This window comes from Mercurialis annua, linkage group LG1-X (genome assembly GCF_937616625.2).
Source record: "Mercurialis annua linkage group LG1-X, ddMerAnnu1.2, whole genome shotgun sequence".
NCBI classification, from domain to species: Eukaryota; Viridiplantae; Streptophyta; class Magnoliopsida; order Malpighiales; family Euphorbiaceae; genus Mercurialis; species Mercurialis annua.
The window spans coordinates 56,357,124-56,379,810 of NC_065570.1; the positions used below are offsets into that span (position 1 = coordinate 56,357,124).

Sequence of the window (22,687 nt, forward strand, 5' to 3'; positions counted from 1 at the left end):
TTTAATGTTGAAAATGAGATAATTTTATTTTTTTTAAGAGAAAAACTAATCAAAATTATTTTAAAATTTGAAATTTTGTTGATAAAGTATGAAATAGAGTACTCTAAATTTGAAATATAAAAAGTCCATTAGATTTTATATTTTACATCAAACTCTTTAACATTTTTTAAGAGATCGGATTGGTGTAGGGGTGTAAACGGGCCTAGCCGAGCCCGAGTTAGGCCAAGTTCAAGCTCAAGCTCGAGTATGTTTTACATGCTCGAGCTCGAACTCGAACGAGTTTAAATTCTTAAGCTCGAGTTCGAGCTCGAATAATATTCGAACTACTTGAGATCGAGATCGACTTGAATTTAATAAAATTAAAAAATAATTATTAAAAAATAATCATATATAATATATTTTAATTATTTTTTACTATGTGATATGCAATTTAACCCATTTATATGGTCCACGTCTAAATTTAAAGATATATAAATCTAATATAATTATAATCTAATTATTATTGTTTTTTAATAACAAGCTTGTTTAGGCCCGTTTAGGCGCGCAAGCCTCACAAGCCTAGTAATTGAGGTTCGAGCCCGGCTCGAATTTTTCGAGTCGATCTCGAGCTTTTTTCGAGTCAATCTCGAATAACTCATGAGTAGCCCAACTCGTTTACACCCGCTGCTCGCTAGATTAGTGATGCTCTCATAGACACCAGGTTACTCTCTAAAATAACACATTCATTCATCATATGAAACAAACAAAAGATGAACGGACAAACGGTAAGGAAAAAGTGGAAATATTGGATTTATTGAATTTTACTAAATCCGTAAATATAGGCAATGAACACTGCGCCATTATAGTCTCCATTGTAGCCCAATACAGCGTGCAAGGAAGTCAATCATTAACATTGCCACCTACCAATTAACTTTTTCAATTGCTATTTTTATTTAATAATCCACATGTTTTGGCTTTAAAAAGGAAGAAATATTTTAAAAGCTTGAAGGTGAGAACGGCTTGCAGTAGCATTTTGAAATGCAGATGCAGAAAAACAACCTCTATTTTGAGTTTTTTCTTAAATGGCAAGTTAGAAATGATTCTTAGAATTATTTTGAGTTTTTTCTTAATTACAACTGAGATGTCATTCATTTAACAATTTACAAGCAATTAAATACCATCATTTTCGGAGACAGTCCTATGCATCTCACGCTAACATACATTGACAAAAGTACTTAAAGCAAATGTTTCTAGTATTGATTAAATTCAGACGTTATTTTTCATGTGACGGCCTCTTAATTAAAATATTATTTACTCATAAAGTCATAACAAGCACAACAAATTTTATTTGATATATTACCATGAAATATAATATTTTATACATATCAACAACACAGAAGGTTTAACTTATAACATATATATACATCCATATTGTCTCATTTTTAAAAAACACTTTGTATACAACATGATACAAAACTCTTAGTACAAACATATTATGTATCTATCTTATATACATAAACACTATAAAATATACACGTGCAATGAACTCTCCAGGCTCACCTGAAACGTCTGTCAGATGCAAATGTCGACTCAATGCAACTCTTTGTATCTTGAAAAATTATGCAGGAGGGTGAGTCTGCAACTCAATAAGTAAATAGATATATATATACTAAACATACACATTTTATAAACATTTCAAGTAACTAAAATATGACTCAGACGATTATCCATTCAATATAAAGAATAATTATAACCAACAGTACAGTCCAATGGTCAATTCAAACCAAACACATTCACAAAAATTCAATCAACATCAAATTTGCAAAAGAATATTCAATCATGCACATAATTCCCATGTTGGCCCAAATCGCCATATCGGCAACCAACATGTGAATTATGCTAAGTCATCTATATTATTACATCACCATCTAAAAAAACTAAAACTTTACATTTGATACCTTCCCAATGAGATGCAACACATGGCACACACAAAACAAATAAAAAAAATCAAAACGCGTCAGAATGGGTCAAAAACGCATAAGAAAACGCGTCTGACTTGTGTCAGTCACGTGTCAGTCACGCGTCAGTTTGTCAAAATTATTCACATGTATCATTTATGTATCCGCGATGTATCAGCAATGTATCAGAAACATATTTAATTATCATTTTCTCTTATTTTTAAAACAAATATATATGTATACATATACACCCAAACACACATACTATTTATATTTATTATTTATATCATTATAAAGTGTATGTATAGCATATTTTAAATTAAAAGATACATGTATCACATACTTTAAAAAATACATAAATTTATGTTACAAAAAGAGTATCCATAAAAAATGTTCTTCCTACATGTTTGATGCGTGCCTTGTTTTTTTTATTAATTATGAATATATATATACATATATATATTCATACACACACTCTCATATATATGTATTAATAATGTGTCTTTAATGTGTATGTATAACATATTTTAAATTAAAGCTACATGTATGATATATTTTAATTAAAATTTACGCATCAATAACATTTTAATTTGTTACTCGATATAAACATCTTTATAATTTGATTGCATTTTTTTAGCTCAGTTGCCTAATATTTAAAAATTATGTGTATCTTATATGTATGTACAAGATATTTCTAACATATTTTAAGCATTATTGTTTTCGATATATCTATCAAAATATATGACGTGTATCTGAAATGTATTTATAACATATATCATATTAAAAAAAATATGTGTTCCATATATATATATATATATATATATATATATATATATATATATATATATATATATATATAAATAAATTAAATATTAGAGATTTATCTAACAAATACAAGTAAGAAACATGTCAAAATACATTTAATTAATTAATATATATTTAAAATGTATACATTTGAACTGTTTTTTTGATATGTATTATATATATTAAATAGAAAAACACAAATACATCTAAGATACATTTCAGATACGTCATATATACATCTCATTTTTTCAAGGTGTGACTGAATAAACTTAGTTTTTATATTCATAAAATGGCCGAGAAAAAAGTGATGCTAAAAAGTTCTAATTATCGCTCAGATAACCATTTCCTTATATCTTCAATTATTGTAAACCATATACCAACAGTTACTCTACAATTATAATAATTCACTAGTTTAAAAATCGATCGATGTATCTACAATATATCAACGATGTATTGGTAATGTATTATTGATGTATGTATGATGTATCTGTTATGTATCTACAATGTATCAGTGGTATATCTATGACGTATCATGTGATGTATCTATAATGTATCATTGAAGTATCCAATATGTATATATATGATATATAAATAAAAAAAGATGAACTAGTAACAATATAATGTCGTCATAAAATTTTATTCAATAATTATTTAAATATTTTTTAGTTTTATGTGATATATATTTTAATTTATATAAAATATTTCTTTTTTCTTTTGTAAGTTCCTTTTTTTTCAAATGTACTTCATTTGCTATTTTACACAAGAAATAAGAAATGGGAAGGGTTGAATTTATTAAAAATATATAATTAAAGTTAAATAATTAAATTTGACATATTCTATTATTTTTTTCTGTAAAATTAATATGTCATGTAATATTTGTGTAAAATAATTATTTAATTTTGTAAACACTATTTCCACTTTCTTTTTTAACTAATTTACGCTTCATAATTTTATATTTTTTTCCCTGTCAACTATTTTGATTAATTTTGTAGAGACAACTATTGTGCTATTTATATAGTGCTATACTTTATTTATACAAAGCGAATTTAACAGTTAAGAGTAAGAAAATAAAAAAAAACTTCCAAAATTTTGAGTAAAATTAGTGAAATATTAAAAAAAACAATGATAGTTTGTGAAAAATTAAAAAAATGGAAAAGAAAAAAAATGACAAGAGATATAAATAAAGTGTGGAGAAAAAATTAAAATGGTAAAAAAAGCTAATAATAATAGTTAGTGAAAAAATTTAAAAAGAATTTAAAAGAAAAAGGAAATGGTAAATAATGAGAATAGAATGTAAAAAAGAAAATTAAAATAGAAAAGGAAAGGAGAGGACCACATGTAAGTGTGAGAGAGAAAAAAAAAAAGGAGAAATCATATTCATATGTAAGTGAGAGAGACAAAAAAAAGGAGGGACCATCTGTGTGTGAGAAAGAGAAGAAAGGGACCACATATGAGAGAGAGAAAAAAAAAAGAAACACATGTAGAACTAGGATTAAATATGTATTTAGTGTAAAGTATTTTACTTTTAGGCTATTAGATGTAAATGATAACTTAGCATTGAGTGGAAAGAATTAGACATGTAAGTATTTTTGTAAAAAATTCCCTTTTTTAGTATTTTTGTGTAATTTTTCCAACATTGACAGAAGTACTTACAGCAAATGTTTTTAGTATTGATTAAATTCAGACGTTTTTTTCATGTGACGGCCTCTTAATTAAAATATTATTTATTCATAAAGTCATAACAAGCACAACAAATTTTATTTGATATACTACCATGAAATATAATATTTTATACATATCAACAACACAGAAGGTTTAACTTATAACATATACATATATATCCATACTGTCTCACTTTTAAAAATCACTTTGTACACAACGTGATACAAAACCCTTAGTACAAACATATTATGTATCTATTTTATATACATAAACACTATAAAATATACACGTGCAATGAACTCTCCAGGCTCACCTGAAACGTCTGTCAGATACAAATGTCGACTCAATGCAACTCTTTGTATCTTGAAAAATTATGCAGGAGGGTGAGTCTGCAACTCAATAAGTAAAAAGATATATATATACTAAACATACACATTTTATAAACATTTCAAGTAACTAAAATATGACTCAGACGATTATCCATCCAATATAAGGAATAATTATAACCAACAGTACAGTCCAATGGTCAATTTAAACCAAACACATTCATAAAAATTCAATCAACATCAAATTTGCAAAAGAATATTCAATCATGCACATAATTCACATGCTGGCCCAAATCGCCATATCGGCAACCAACATACGTTATTGGCCCGAATCGCCTTTTAGGCAACCAATAACTCAATCTCACGTTATTGACCCGAATCACCATTTTAGGCAACCAACAACTATTCTCAATTTTCATTGAATATTCAAATATAAGTATGATATGATTCTCATAACCAAAACATGAACATCAATAATTCAACCATAATTCCCAAACTCATTTATATCTCAAATCAACACAGACTTGCAGTTGCAAATAAACGTATTTACCAAGTATCATATAATTATACAACACAACAGTTGTGCCATGTCATTCGTGCAACAAACCAATTATGCGTTAGACATGTGAAAAATTGAATAATAAAATTCTCTATTGCAAATGCTCATTGTCTTGATGTAAAAATGATGCGGCGCAACGGTTGCATGGGATAAACACTCCCAAGTATAACACTATTTATTAACTTACTCAATTCACCGAGTCTTAAATCTGTGAAGTTCCAGACTTGTCTGTCGTCTTACCTTCTGGTATATAAGTATCTATTCACATATACAATCTCAATTCATTCACAAGGTATAACTATCTTGATAATTTACATAAATAAGCAAACTAGTAATAACAATTTTCTTTACTAGGCAGATTTCATGTACCAACTTCAAATAGGTACCAATCCTAACACAAATATCATTTATGCACAATATTGATATGATTCCTGTACATTTGAGTGTAGTTTCATTTCAATTTGAAGCACATCAATTGGATTAGTGTAAATCAAAATATGCAATTTACAATACCACTAGATTAAACTATTTAAACAGAATATACAATTAAATGTTCTCTTCTTAATTATCATCCTGATGACATCATTGGTTTTGTTTATCAATATTAAACAATTTTAGTTAGCATCGTAAAGAATCCATATAACCAAATTTGGCATCATTTGGACATTTATAACTCATTTTACCAATTTTACAAGTAGTTAAGGTTGCGGTCATGGTTATACAAAGTAGGCAGAACATATACCCTATCTTAAAAGGGATACACACTTCAATATACCTCATAATTTTATAAAATCTTTCGGTGGAGTTATAGGTATATGAGTTTATAAAATATACCAAAAAGAACCAACTCAATTAGATTTCTATTCAGTGAGTTATGCAAGTTTTAGTGACAACCTGTCAGGCTGTATAGGCAAACAGAGCAACAGAATGGTGTGGACTATTACGATATCATAACGACTTCAAATGATGAAACACAAAGAATAACAATTATAGTAGCCTGGATATAGTTTTCATAAACTCAAGAATAAGGCAATTTGGAATTGTATAACTCGAATTATGGTATAAACAACAGAGATCAATTTTCGGATTTATGCAGAAATCAAACATAAACTTAAAGAACCCTAACCTAATCAACCAAAACACTTTAGATTACTAATATCTTCTTACTTGATTCACAACTTTAATTATAATATAATTTGATCTTTTGAAAGGAATTAGGTTTAAGTGTTTTCATTTTTTCTTATTGATGAAAAAATCTAGCTAAAACGTGATATTTAACTTATGCCAAAGGTTTCATTATACTAAAATATAGTTGGTTACATGCAATAATTTGTCAATACCAATATCTTATTTAGTCCTTGAAATATCCTATAAGTCTAACTTAAATTTTATAATTCATTTTGTTTCATGATAACCAAATAACCCTAGTTAACCGACGTACTTTCATTCCAAACTCTTAGTCATCTGAATAGTTATTGCATTAATCAAACCCTCATATTGTATATTTAATTTAATATCTAGTTTAAATGCTCACGTAATGCTAATGAACGACGATGATTATTGACCATCAAAATGCATGAAATGTATGAGCATGACTTTATGCAATTCAAATATGAGTGTTACATCTGCTCCTTCTCAAACGACGAGAATGAGCATGCGACGAGGAGTAAATTTTCTCCTTTTCAGAGGAGGATCCGGTGGTGGGTATTGGAGGTGGGTGGCGGTGGCGGGTGAAGAAGAAAAAATTGTTTATGTTTTTTTATTCTGATAATAAATTTGATTTAAATAAAATGAAAAGAGTTTTAAAATATTACTGAAGTGTTGTTTAAAAATTAATATGGTTTTTAAAGTTTAAAAATATAAAAATTAAAATTAAAATTTTTTATTGTCAAGTTGAAAAATAAAATAAAATTAGGGATATGTTAAAAAAATTTACATATTATAGTGGAGAGTGTATCTCACTTGAGGGGTGAGAGCCAGGAAAAAGCTTTTTGATGCTAAATTGCTAAGTTGTGGTCTATTTGATCTAAGTTTTTTGAAAATAATTTTTTTATCTTTTGTACCAAATAAAGGGGGTGAATTGATCCTTTGTTCTTTTAAAATTTGCAGGTACCAAGATAATAAGAAATGGGTCTCGCTGGTATTTATGTATGTTTTAGGGTAGTTTGAAAAGCCCTTATTATTATGCGACAGATTTCTCTTCAGTTCCCGCCAGAAAAACCTACTCAGAAAAATCCCCAAAAATAACAAACCCGTGTTCTCTGATTACTACTAGTCACACACAGTTTGAATGCATGAGCAAAGCATACTTGCACCGTATTGGATCCCTGGTTAAAAGCATACCCCGATTTTCAATTCAAAGATTCAATTATTTCTCCTCACAATTAGCTGTAAACCCTAAGTTACCTAATTTTTTTACCGATGAAGACGAATCAGAAGATGGTAAAGGCGGAAAAGGAAGCGCCGTTTACCGTCAAATTCTGCGCCGTCAGCGTCCTACCACTATGAGATGTAAACCAGAGCTTTATAATAATGTCAGCTTTATTGGGCGCGTCGATCGGCCACTATTGATTTACAATACAAAAGATGATCGCTTTGGGGGTTTTACTTACTTCAAAGTGGAGAACCCTAGCAACCCTAATCGCATGATTAGGTTAAATTCAATTGAACTTCATTTATTTAGTTATTCTGGTACTTAATAGTTTTTTTCTTTTTAATTTATGTTTTCTGCCGTATCAATTTTTTAATAATATATGTGAAGTACAGGATGCTTATGGAGATGTGGGATGATATGGCAAAAATTGGGGTGCAACATTTGAAACAAAACGATTATATATATGTTTCAGGTCGTTTAGGGTGTTTTGAGAAGGGTAACGAGAACGGACAACTCACATTGATTTACAAGGTGCACACCTATTTTCTCATTGACTTTATTTTTTCTAAAATTTTGATAAGTGTATACTGGAATTAAGTGATGTTATCAATGATTTTATGCATTTCTGTAGGTTATTGTGGAAGAATTCTGTTATGTTGCAGAACTTAAACAACGCCCAATATTTAAAAAAGCAGAGGAATTACCATCAGAGGCCAGCAAATACATAGATGAATCGAAATCTGGAGGTATGTATACATTTTCATAGCTTGTTGAAGCTTGTTTTAAAGTCTGGCATGTCTTTTGATGAAGCTACTATTTGAGCTAAGAAATAGTTTGCATGTCAACTAACAAACAGCTAAGTTTAGATTTGGTTGATTGGACCGCTTATGTATGGTTTGTTCGATTTTGTTTTGCTGACTTATGATGAAATTCCAGCTTTCTAGGAAGATAATTATAGTAATCATATTGTGTAATATCAGGGTTTGCTTAATACCATGTAAAATTTTACCTTAAAAAGCTATACCTGTTAGATGTGTTGTAACATTTTGTTGTATGAAGTATAGAGAAATTGGTATAGTTGTTAAAGGCGCTCCTCAGGCAACAAACCTCTCATGCGATGGCCGAGGGGCCTCACCCGCTGAGAGGTGGGCAACATCCATGAGGCGAGGTGCGCCTCAGGGTTAATCAGGCCTTTCTTACTTTTCTTTTTTCAGAAACTAAACCCTAATAATTTCCCTAGTGGCTGCTTAATGTGTTTTATTACTCTAAAAATAGGCCATCAATCTAATATTACTAACCAAACAATATTTAAAATATTAACTCTATTAAAACGCACGTTTTGAGCAAGAATAGAAAACAAAACAGAGCAGTCAGTTGCTCTTTATCTTCAAGATGTATTTTCTTCTTCAAAACATATTTTCTTCTTCACGTGATCAAGACTTTGTCTTCTTCAACGGAACAGCTATCAAAAGTGATGGTGGAAAATTTGTTGAAGAAGAAGAATATGATGATGACTACTAGCTTTTTAAATTTAGAATTTTAAAATATGATTATGGTACATTTAAGTTTTAAATTAATGTTTTAAAAACTTTTAAAATGTATTGGGTTTATGATAATGGTACTCTCTATATATTTTATTACACAATTTTTTCTTTCGTCGCCTTTTTCCCAAAAGGCGACCGCCTCGGGCCATATGAGCCATTGCTGCCTCGGCTTGCCTTTCGCCTTTAATAACTATTGTTTTGCCTAATTGTATAATCGATTCTTAGAAATTAATCCAAATTGGTCATTCTGAGATTCTGAGAATCATTGAAATGGTTTCTTTAATTCCTTTTCATATTAGTAACAGAAGCTAAATGCTTTCTTGCTGCCTTTGCCTGTATGCGTCTCTATTTTTCCTGTTCTTTTATTCTTATCTACGTACTTTATCTTGCTACAAATACAGATGAATCAGGCATGGAATTGGGAAGGTACGAAAGCCACCTTCTCTTGTGGCAACTATTCTTCTGCAAGCCAAGTGAGTGGTGGGATAGGAGGAAAAGAAAACAAAATTCTGACTCGCCAGATTTTATGCACAAGTACAATGGTGAAAAACTATGGTTGAGACCAGATGATCCGCCATGGGTCAGAAGACAACTGCAATCACTGGACATAGAAATAGCCAAACAAAGGCAAGCTAATGGTGCAAGTGAAACTGACACAAAATTGTACAAGAACCGCTATCACTTATGGCAAGTCCTTTTCAGCAACCCACATGAATGGTGGGATGCTAGGAAGAATAAGAAACACTCGCGGTTACCAGATTTTAAACACAAAGATACTGGAGAAGCTCTTTGGATACATCCGGATGATCCAGCATGGGTCAAAAGACAGCTTCAAATTCTTGATTCTGCAATGGCCGAACAATACATAGGAAAATATGTAGATTCTGAGTCTCAGCTATCCAAATGGGTATTTGATGGTTAGGAACTATTATGGAGTTATACAACTATACTCGCTGCTGCGTGTTTGTTTAATACAATATTCCCATATTTCACTTACAGTTTCCTGACTGTGAAGGGTAGACCCACAAATATCTGTGCATTGATGTACATAGAACACCGATAATGAGCAAGAATTCAATTGGGCCATGTATGATGGAATAAGAATACAAAGCTGTGCTTCTATGAGGGTAAGTTGTTCCCTCCACTCGTTCTTCATGAACCCACATGCTTGTACAGCAAAACATTATAGAAATCAAGGTCGTGTGAGAATTCCAGATACCTGTTACTCTTTTTCAATGTGGTTGCTATTGTGTTAAAATTATAAGAATCTAGTTCAGATCAAGTTTTGGTCTGTCCCGTAATGTGCATAATATATAGATGGATTAGGATTCCCTTAAGTTCATTTCAACTTGAGGGGGTCATTTTCACTATGTACACAATTTATTATGAAATGAATGGTGTAGATTAATTTAATTAAAATTGTACCTTTTTATCTCCACCATTTATTTGGTAATGAATGGTGTAGATTCATTGAACTTGCCCCTCAAGTTGAAATGAAATTGAGGGAATCTCTATCCTATATAGGTATGTTCAAAGCAAGCTATTCCTTCCATTCGATTCCAAATTAATAGGCATTATTTGAAGTAATTAAATGTCATATAATTTCATTAGTTAGAAATTCTTATGTAGACTCAGTCTACCACGTCATCCGTGGACTAAGCCAATCATATTATAACCCCTCATTAAAATGAGAGTATTCTTATAATTTCGTTTGTTATTTGCATACACTTTTGAATAATGTAATGCATTGAAGACAAAATAGAAGTCATTAAGAGACACAAATTACTACTTAATTAAACAGTGACAATTATGGTATCTTTTTTAAAAATGAATTCATTTTATGTAGAAAAACTAGTAATTTTTAATGCATTTTTTTGTCCTGCCTATCAATTTGGGATAGGAAAAGTATTACTTATAAAGGATTTTATTATGTTTCTTGTATGCTGCTCCGCCATTGAAAATGCGTTGGGTCATCATGTGAGTGTATTTTCTTATGTTACGGTATGTCAACTACTTGTTTGGTATCCACCATTTTTTATGGCCAAACATATTTTGAGGCCTCTGTACTGTTTTGTTTATTTGGTCATTTTTAAAATTTTGTATACATCAGGTCCATGTATTTTACGGATTTGATTTAATAGGTCTTTTTTTGAACGGAATTTATACGCGTGTATTCAGTTACTGTTAGCATTACCACGTGGAAAATGATTAAGTGGGTTTGGGTTAATGGGTTAAGTTTTTTTATTATTATGTTGAGCCAAGGGTGACTAGCTTATATTTGCAAGCAGTGTTGTAAAAATCAAACTAGACTGGCCGATTTGACCAGTTCGACTGGAGAATAGACATTGGTTTGGTTCTTCCCTTAAAAATCAGAATATGGTTTTATCTCTTTGAAGTAAAAGAAACTGCAAAAAACGAAATCGAATTAGTTGAACCGTAATCATCAGGTTCTTTATTTACTAATTATAGTTTTCATATCATTTGGTAGTGGGGTCTTTTTATGTATGTATTAAAATTTTATATATCTAGACTTATTATATATTCTATTTTACTGGCTGTCGGTGGTTGTACTGGTTTGACCACTAGTTTGATTTATAAAACAATGCTCGTATCGTAGGGATTGGTGGGCGTGATGTTACTCAGTGTATCAACTGTAGAAGTTACCAGTCGAAGACTTAAATTTGAATTGGATTGCTCGAAACGGACTGTCAACTGAAAGAGAGAATCACTGGCACGATTAAAGGAATATGAACAAATGAATTTTATAGTCAATGCATAACTTCATTTAGGTTGCTTTCTAACCCAACGCAATTTATGGGGCATATTTTTGTTTTTGGTGATCTGTCACGTCCTTTGAAGGAATTCTCCCTGTCCAAACTCCATCATAATCTAATGGTTTAAACTCAACCAATCTAAACAAGCATTTTTCGATGGCTTATCCATTGATAGTGCAGGCAAACATCTGGTTTAGAGAATAGAGTACTTGTTCACGAGAGCACTCTTATGAGTACACAATTTTGATAAAATATTTATTTAATATTTAAAAATTGTTATTAATAGATAATTTTTATTAGTCTTTCAATTTGAAGAAAATACTTATGGTAAATATTTTTATGAAACTTAAATTTAAATAAAACACTTGTTAATTTTTTTAAATGATTATTGATAACGTATGGATAATATATGATCATAGGGGCGAAGCAACCTCGACAAAATGAGAGGACACTAAGTCCAACTAACCGAGCCTTTAGCTATGCCAGATCGGTAACCGAGATACCGTTGGACGAGATACAAAAACATGTACCTTTCAAAGATCCTAAATTTCGAGATACCCATATCAAGATATGAATAAACCGTACCTAGCATCACCACGATGATAACATGACTTACTCTCCGGTGTTCGCACCTAGATTCCGAAATACAAATACTGAGATATAACACAGGACCTACTTAATAGGGTAACACCGAGATTCCGAGATACAAACACCGGGATATAACACGAGACCTACTTAACATGGGAAAAAGAACCAACAGACATGGGCTATATAAGTCATACTATGGGAAAACCCTAAGGTACTTCTTTTTACTCACTCAAGATTACTCTTTCTTTTCTCACTTCTTTTCCCTACAAAAAATACCTGACTTGAGCGTCGGAGTGAACGCCCGGAGATCCCCCTCCGGCGTTCTTTCTGACCTCTACTTTTGGTGTATGCAGGTACCCCGGAGCTCAAATCCGTTTTGGTGATTTATCGATAATCATAGTTGTGATCATTTTCACTTGTATCAAAATCATCAGTTGAGTCTCTTGTGTGGTGATGGCTTACTCTTTTGAGATTATCATAAAAGAAAATGAAGACTGCAAAGCAAATAGCTCAACTACTTAAGCTATGTGCATCTCTAATTCACATTATAATTTATAACTAGTACATAACCCTCGCGATGCTTCAGGATTAATTATTTTTAAACTAAAATAACTACAATAAATAAGGAACTATAATAATTATCTATCTTTAAATGTATTAATTAAAAAAAAATCAATATCTAATTTTTTTAACATAAATCTAAATTTTTCAATGAATATATAAATATAAATATTAATAATTATAAGTATATCAATTAAAACAAAACGTTAAAGTCTTGGTGATAGACCATTAATGTCTCGTCTAATGTTTTTGCTTTAGAACATGTTTGTATCTCCTTGATCCCTTTAAAATTTCAAAAATTCTTTTTTCTATTTGTCATCTTTATGTTTATATGTCGATTCATGGAGATTTACATTAATTTTATTGCATTAATTGGATCCTTCCTTTCAAGTTAAACTTGTTATCCAGACATCATGACTTCTATTATATGCCAATAAAATATATATAGTTTCACCAATTATTCAACATCTTCTTTGTCTCTTCTGTATCTCTTATTATTACTTAGATCTCCAGTGTTTGGATATATAATTACAAATATTATAATAAACTAAATTGAAATTTAATATCATTAATTAAATTAAACAGATCAAAGTAACCAAAATAATTAAATTGTCAAACTGAATTATTGATTTAATTAATATCTTAAACTCATAATGTAAAATGTTTAGTGAAAATTCAAAAATTAAAAATTAGAATGATTCGTATGCGGTATCAGATTGGTTCAGTCCTTTAAGTTCAATGACTCTCTTTATTTACATCAATATTTCATTTTTTCTCCCTTTTTTGTTTAACATCTCTTAAAATTGTTGTTATTGCTGTTGAATTGATAAACTCGCCATCATTCGAATCTGTTAAAAGAAAGATGAAGATCAAGCCCTCACAAATTCAAAGGATCTGATTAAAACGTTGTGAATCAACGATACCAATTTTGTATATGGTTTGACTGAATCAGACTGACCAGCAGTTGCAAATAAATGGTGAAAATCTATATAAAAATCTAACATAAAACTATAACCAATAAAGAAATTTGTGACATGATAATTACCAGAAAATGGAATAAACAAAATAATACGACCCAGGTTTATATCTCCATTCAATTTTATCTTTTTCTTTAACATTTAAGCAAACAAATTATAGAAAAAAAAAAGACATATAGACAGAAAAAAAATTATTGCATGCAACCGTTGCGTCATGTCATTCGTGCAATAAACCAATGATGCGTTAGCAATGTGCAAAAGTTGATAGTAAAAAGATTAAGTAATAATTAAAAGATTTCCTATCATATATGCTATTAGCTTGTTGTAAACAGGACACGGCATAACCAACACTTGCGATAAATACTCGACAAACAAACATTAGAACGAAGAAGATGAAGAATGGAATGGGAGGAGAAATATAATTACACTAAGGGTTAATGCCTTAAAAATCTCTTTGACTTTTTATTCCTTTTTCGAATTTATCTTGACGTTGAAAAATCACCAATTTTATCCTATCGTATTGTCGTGTTTCAGTTACACCCTAAAATATTTAATTGACGTCTTTTTCATTTGAAACAAAAAATAATAAAAATTTCATGTCTTACTATATTAATTGTGTATGTTTTAATTTTTTCAATTTAGTTAAACTAATTCAAAAATTTAAATAAAATTTAATTTAATTATGGTTTTTAGTTAGTTTTTAATGATTAAAGACTTATTCATACTTTTTTAAATGCAAAAAAATCTAATTTTATCGTCAGACTAAGTTATTTGAATGATTTCCGTTAAAGTAAAAAAATATTTCAAATTTAAAATTTAAAATTTAAAATACACTTGAAATGCTAAAATACGAAATAGGATAAAATTCGTGATTTTTCAAAGACGGAATAGGATCGATAATGGGTTAAAAGGTGGGAGTTTTAAGGTATTAAGCGTTTTACTAATTAGTGATATTATTTACGGCAATAATAAAAGTAAAAATGGATGGGTTATTAAAATTTTAATTTTTTTATTGAATTATAAAAGCTTTATTTAGTTTAAAACAATAATGTATGTGCATGATTTTCAAATTTATAAAATATACCTTTAATGGCATGATTGTAATATAATTAAAAATTAAATAGATTGTTGGAAACCAAAAACACTGTTCCTGCTACAGTGATTTGAGTCCAACTTTAATGTATTAAATAGATGTTATTCAACGGACTACAAGTACATTGAGATCAGAAACATTTTGATTTTAATTTAGGATTCTTACTGAGGTTTTCACTTCTCAAATAGATTTAATTACTTCTACGTTCATGTTTAAAAGGCAAACTAATCTGATGCTCAACCTGATTACTAAACAAATTCTCTATCAAGTTAAAGACTGAAGAAAAGCAAAAATGTCAACAACTGACTGCCTAACCAAAATAAATATTTTACCTGAAAGCTTTTATGTCCAACAACTTATAAAAGAACAGGCCTCATCATCAAGCAAACTAACATGAAATTTGCTAGTCGTGTATAGCTACTATACAAGTAGGTCAACTGTATTCACAGAAACCTAGAAGGTAACCACTCATGAAACCGGATAGGCATACTGTAAAACTCCTCTGTTCTAACATCCCCCTTCCGGTGCTGGAAAGGTTTCCACCATGGAATTCCTCTGTCGGTCGTCGTCTGCCTTGCATCAAGCGTGTTATCAAGTACCGTCCCGACAATCATTGCCACCGTTGGAGGTGATGAGAATATCGCGTTCAATATGTCATTGAACTGCAAATGTACGAAGTATACATCAAATCAACTTGATACCATTTGAATAAACTTGCACCATCCAGCTTTTCATAGGCTGCATTTTTTACTCAAAATAAAATAAAAAAAGCATGTTCTTTTAAGCAACTTACCCATCCACCATCTGTTCTAACTGGTCCATGTCCATCCATGGTGGTGGTACTTGCAAAATACTGAGGTATTGATATCCCAAGGAACAAAGACAAGCCCAAGATGTAGTGGTTTCTCATTGAGTTATTGTTAGAGAACTGTATGAATGAAATCCCAATAGCAGCTGTGGACAATAATATAGAAAACGAATTCACGACGAGAAAATTACTATCAACATTCAAATTAGATACATACACCAAACAAATTTGAACCTCCAGAATGATGACAGAATCACTCACCTACTATGCCGAATAAAACACAGTACATGGCAGCAAAAATCGGCAGAGGAATAGAAGCAAAAAAGGCACCAAACTTCCCTGGAAAGATGCAACAGGAAGATAATTCACAAATTCAGACGTAGTTAGAAACATGAGTTGAATATATTATGGGAGAAACAAACCAAATATGGAGAAAAAGATCATGAAAGCAGTTGATATCTGCACCACTCTTCGGCTGCCAATGTGTGTTAGTCCAAGAAGGCCAACATTTTCACTGCAATAACATCACGATAATTCAATAAACCACATGTCCACATCTAATTAGCATAGCAACTATCAATTGTCATTATTTTCTGACACCAGCATTGCTCGATTGATACAGAAACTTATGATCAAATATTTAATCTGGATAGAATCAGAAAATAGGCTCAAGCATTGGTTCCTTACATAGATACAGTATTGCCAACAGCAGCCCCAAAAAGTCCTTCAAGCAGCATTCCAATACCCTACATTCTCAAAAAGCACAATCTTATATATTCAAATTTTAAGATAGGAAAATGTTATCAGGACTTCAGTCATCGTTGGGTGACTTTTTGGAAAAGAAGTGCACAGCAATCAGAAATTTCACCTGTAGACCAATGCTTCGAGAGAGAACATGCGCTGGAGGGTGCGTAGCACCTGAAAGCCTAGCTGCAGCAAAGTATGCTCCAGTGGACTGAATCAAACATTTATCAAGCGATTAGGAATGAGCAGTTAGTTAAAAAGTTTTAAATTGCATATGGAACATAAGAATTCTCTAAGTTGTTGGCTGAACCTCTGCAGATGAGACAAGTGCTGCTCCCATCATTCCAAAGACATGGCTTGCTCTAAATATGGGAGCACCCCACTGAAAAGGATACGGGACTCTAACCCTTGAAAAAGAATCAAATAACGTGTTACACAAATTATGAATGAAATCAATAGGGTATATCAACTAAATGTAGCCAGCAGAGAGAGATCGTTTGGACAATACCATGGAGCAGATGAGATAAGAAAGGATCGATCTGTGCGGCAACTAACTTTAGTTTGTTGTCCGACATTGTTGTAAGCACCGGCAACAGTGAGAATAGCAGCAAAAGCCCATACAATTGCCAGACAAAGGAGTAAGCCAAACCTCTCAAGTACAGGCCGGGTCCTTGGGTGGAGATGTTTCAGATACTACATGCAAATAGAAGATTTTGTTACCCTGGCATTAAGTACAAGTTTTGTAGCGACATTGACATTTCAAGATGAACTACCTGGCATATGACTAATAAAATCAGCATAGGCAGCCCAATTTCCACACAGTTGGCAAGCTGCACATAATACGTAATGCTAAGACTGATTGATTCTTGTCATTTATAATCAAGAGAGCCGAAACCTAAAACTGCGAAAATCAAATTACCAGTGGGAAGCCTCTCATGAATAGGCCAAGTCCCACCACAGAAACAACTGGTACTATAACGATGGGACTGAAGAACCTGAGAAGATTAAGGTTAAATTTAAGGATCTTTCCCTTGCAGAAAAAATAAGAACCAATATTCAAGCCTAGAGCATGATGATAACTCCCAGGAGTAAAATTAAGTAAAAGATTAAAAAAAGGGACTCGAAGACAAAAGTTACCTAGTCAAATGGCCCCATGTAAAACTAAAGCCAAGAATGATGTTGACAAAGGAAGAGACGATCAGTGATCCTTGAATGGTTCTCATAGTGTGGATAAATCTCTGCAATGTATAGCAATTTTCAGATGATTACCATCGAACAAAGCTGGTATAATTATAAAAAGCTGGTCCGGTTCGGTCAAACCAAGCTTACATTTACTGCTACAGCTGGAAAAAAATTGCAGGAACGAATTAGTTATATCTCATTTTAACTACTACTACGTACATCGTGCTCATCTGCAAATGATTCATCGGACAAATCCTTGATGATTGACAACACCGGTATGGTGAATGCAACTGATGCACTCATCACAGTGGGAAGCCTTGATCCAATGAATGTCTGAATCAGTGTATTCAACGCCGCCATAAAGAGCAATGTTTGAATCACACGAGCTTTATCACCCTGTTCACAGCAATACCAAATTAAAAAAGAAAACCAACACTCTGTGGTCCATGAATCTATCAGTAACTTATAATTATTCTGATGGTTAAACAACACTTACATGGTCCCCGCCCATTCGAGGTACAAGATTACTAGCAATTAATACGATAGTTCCAAGCATCACAATATAGTGTTGAAAAGCCAGTAAAGCAGTTTCAGCTGCAAAATTCAATGTCCAGAATCAAGAATCAATTACCTAACAATATATCAAATTTAAAGAACCATGTGTACATTCTTTGAAAGACAATGATTCAACTTGTAGATGTCAAAAAGCTGCATCTTTAAAAAAAAAATATACAGAGATTCAGTGTAGGATGGAAGTAGTATTAAATCAGGTACAGGATCTAAATAAACCAATACCAAAAAAGTACCAAAATGTAAAAGAGAATCAGAATCCAGCGTATAAGTACCATAAAAATTTCAGATAAGCAGAGTATTAGATCAATCATCTCATTTTTAACAAAAAGATTAGAACTTTGGATAAACTAGAATATTTTTATGCTTTAACTAAAGCGTCCTCCTTTCAAATACAGAATCCACTTCATCAGCTTTCTTTTGCCTTTATGTCAGGATCATATAGCCAAATCAACAAATTAATAAAAAAATAAAATAGAACTAATTTATAAATTAAGCCATAAAAAGGAGAAAAATCACAAAGAACAGTTGGAGAGAGAGAGAATTACGCCAAGAAGGATTAGAATGGATGCAGAACTGAAGTTGCTGGAGTTGCTCAGCTGGAGTCCAAGTGGGTCCTCTTGAAACTGCAAGAGATGGAGGTAGCGGTGGCGCCACCGTCTGTGGTGGAGGTGGCTGGTGGTTGTGGTCGTGGTTGTGGGTTGTTTCCCCCATTAAATTTTGTGCTGTCAGTGAGTGGACTCTTCACTGCCCCCTTATATTTGTGTAGATAAACTCAACTAAAAAAGACACTACTTTTGTCTATATGTAAATCAAAACAACTCTTGAAACTATCAACAACCGACAGAGAACAAGAACTAGTGGCACTCAAATGATCCAACCCAGAACAAATAAAAAGTAGAGAATGAGAATATCATAAAGAAATGAGTAAATCAGCAAAAAGTTGAAAAGATAGTTAATTTAGAAAATACTGCCACCAGAGAAATGATTAAACAAAATGGATTATGAGAGGGTGGAGAAAGTGTTGGTATTTTAATGAAGAAAGGGAGAGAGTGAAGAGATAGAAAAGGAGTTTAGAAGTGCGTTAAGGTTGTCGTGTTGCATAATATTAATACTAATAGTGACAATAATCATAATTAAATACATTTACGATAACGTATAGGTAGTAGCAGAACGCGTGGGCACAGAGTTCTTTCCAGGACCTTGCATTTGTTCACTCGTAAACCTTTTGCTCTTCTTTTTGCGGACATCTCATCATACTCAACTATTTTAATCTTCATTCACTAGTTAGTATTCCCTCCGTTCCAAAATAATAGTAGTATGATAATTTTAAAAGTTTGGAAAAAAGTTGAAAAAATTAAATATTTTAAACAATTAGGTCTAATATCAAACCGAATTTGGCGAATTCAGAATTTTGATGAGGCGGACATTAAATTTATATGAATGAATGAAATAGGAAATTAAAAATGGACCAAATTATGTTATAAGAATATATTAACAAAATTATTTGATAAATTTGTAAGATGCACCATGACTATCTTATTCTCTTTTTAAGTCGGACTACGTATAATGGGAAGTACATGCAAATTAGGTAGATTTTGAAGCATGCCTTTGTTTTAACTTGAGATTTTGAAGCATGCATTCATGAAAGATTTGCTATATTGAATGTGATCACTATTCTCACATCCATAGTCTAAGGTATAAGAGACATCTTAATTCGATTTAAGAATTTGAGATCAATGTTCTCTTTAACATTACAATAAGAAATGTGATCAACGGAGAATTACGAATTTAAATATATGAAACTCATTAATTTAATTAAATTACTGAGTTTTAAAATATAACTATCTCCCTCTCGCTTTTCAGTTATATAAAATATAAAAGTAAAAAAATAAATTGGAGGAGAAATAGTTGAATATATAAAAGTAAAAAATATAACTCGACTCTTCACTACTCTTGTTTGGTCTAGCTATTTTTTACAGCTAGTAGTTGTTAGCTGTTTCTGATAACTGTTAGCTGTTAACTGATAGATGTTAGTTGGTAGCTGATAGACTATATGTGTTTAGTGAAATTTAATTAGTTTTTACTGTTTATATGTAAAGTGATCTTAAAGGGTATAATTTTTATTTATTAAATTATAAATATATTATATTATATAATATTTAATAAAAATATTAACAATTATTTTTTTATAAAAATAAATATTTAATTTAAACTTGTTGAGATGTTATTTTTCATATATTTTTATGATTTATTTTTTTAAAAAAAATATTGATTTATAGTTGTTCTAATATAAATAAAATAAGTTTATATAATTTATAAATGATTAGAGTATTTGTAAATAATTTAAAAAAAATCGTATATTAAAAAAATAATATATTTTAGTAGGAGTAATTTTATTTAAAAAATTAAAAATATTGAAATAGCTATCAGCTGTTGGCCAAAAAACTCTAAAATGGAACTTTTCCAACAACAGCTGTTTAGAGGTTTAAAAAACTCTAAACATAATTTAAAAAAACTTCACCAAATGTTTAAGTGGAGTTTTTAAAAAAAATAAAAAATAAAAATTACACCGAAAAACTAAACCAAACACCGCCTACATCCATAAGAATAATAGTATGCCAAAAATTTATAATGCTAACATTCTCATATCCGAATCTAAAGTTTCTCTCTTTATTTCCCAATTTAAAAAAGACAAAAACCAAAAATATCATACTACTCAAACTTTTTAGTCATCCATCTTGGTCCAGCAAGCTTTATTTTTTATTTTAGGATTTTGACAAATTACATCACTAACAAAAGATTCAACTTGATGAATAATTTGTTATTGCCTTTTGAATGAGAAAATGCTTAAGCTGTATCGTTGCCCTATAGAATATGTTTTGATAGAACTTTCAAAAATCAATTCGGTTAAAGAAAGTTATATAAAAATATAAATTTTAAACACGTCTTATCTCTATCAATTTAACTGGTTTAACTACCGATTCGGCTATCAATTTAACCGCCGGTTCAACTTAATTTTTAAGGTCGTCGGGATCTAATAGCTGACCGATTCAATCTGCCAATGGGTTTTTGTAATCACTGCTTGTTGGTCCACATTGATTGCAGTGAACCAAAGGGATAGGAATGGAGGATCCATGTCATTTCTTTATATGAAGAAAAAGCACCCATGCTTTCTTTCCTTCCATCAACGGACCATGCTTTATTTACATTTCATATACCCTTCTACTTTTGGCTGTTTCTGTAAGGTCTCACCAATAATCAAAAAAATCTTATATAAACCCAATTCATTATTGTATGATTCATTTAATATATAACATATGACATTATTAAATCAAATTATCTAATCAATAAATATCATATTAATTAACAATAAATTAGAATTAAATATACCTCAACAACTTCATCAAATTCAATAATGTCGGATGTTATTAAATAAATGGATGATTTACAATTTTACATGGTTAACTTGTTCATAGAATATAGGAAAAGAAGCTTCAGCTTCAATACCCATCATGGTATACATATATATTTTAATAATAATTCAAACCAATTAAAATTTATGAACTTAAACAATGTTATCTATTCTTGATTAGATAATAAGATCACTCTAAAACGAATACCAAATTGATAGTTTTGCAATTATTCCCTCACTTTAACACTAATTAACTTTTCCATAAAGCAACATTAGCCCTTATCTGGAAATAGACTTATATAGCCATTGATGGGTCATGATGCCAATGTGGCAATGTCATATCTAAACCCATTACAACCACCGGTCGAATTAGGCATAATTGGGAAAAGAATAGTTCATGAAAATTATGTTCTACCTTACAGAAAATAAGAATCTATGGTATAATACTATATAAAGAATGTAAATTACAAAACAGGGGCATATTGGCAAATGCAAGAGTTTAGAGAAGACAGATATAACCGTTGAAGGAATTAAAATTTGGCGCCAGGCATGTGAGGAGATCCATACGGTGCGTGGGGACAAGTGCTCTAAATAAATAATACTCCATACAGTACCATAGTAACGTGTTACATTTAAGTGAAGAGAAAAGAATAATTTTGTGTCCTAAAATGAAAAATATGAATCTCTATAAATTTGGTCCCTGCAGCAGTGTAGTCGGCACCGCCCATATATCAGAACCAAAAGGGCCAACCAAAGTACAACCTCCACA

General features: G+C 31.0%; 2 protein-coding genes across 2 annotated transcripts; one reads left to right on the forward strand and one right to left on the reverse strand.

The window, feature by feature from the left end:
* The first annotated feature begins 7,414 nt into the window (after positions 1-7,414).
* Positions 7,415-10,424, forward strand: LOC126655119 (protein OSB1, mitochondrial-like). Its single transcript, XM_050349121.2, has 4 exons — positions 7,415-7,941; positions 8,055-8,193; positions 8,294-8,408; positions 9,608-10,424. Exons 1-4 carry the CDS (start codon positions 7,583-7,585, stop codon positions 10,126-10,128), a joined length of 1,134 nt encoding a protein of 377 aa, XP_050205078.1. The 5' UTR covers positions 7,415-7,582; the 3' UTR covers positions 10,129-10,424.
* A 5,082-nt stretch (positions 10,425-15,506) lies between these two features.
* On the reverse strand, positions 15,507-19,677 carry LOC126664712 (nucleobase-ascorbate transporter 3). The gene is made up of 14 exons (XM_050357227.2): positions 19,052-19,677; positions 18,430-18,527; positions 18,153-18,329; positions 17,889-17,989; positions 17,671-17,746; positions 17,525-17,581; positions 17,260-17,444; positions 17,062-17,158; positions 16,876-16,962; positions 16,695-16,753; positions 16,430-16,521; positions 16,269-16,346; positions 15,993-16,153; positions 15,507-15,861 (listed from the first exon to the last, which is right to left on the reverse strand). The coding sequence occupies exons 1-14, from the start codon at positions 19,215-19,217 to the stop codon at positions 15,643-15,645; spliced, it is 1,653 nt and encodes a 550-aa protein (XP_050213184.1). The 5' UTR covers positions 19,218-19,677; the 3' UTR covers positions 15,507-15,642.
* Positions 19,678-22,687: the final 3,010 nt, after the last annotated feature.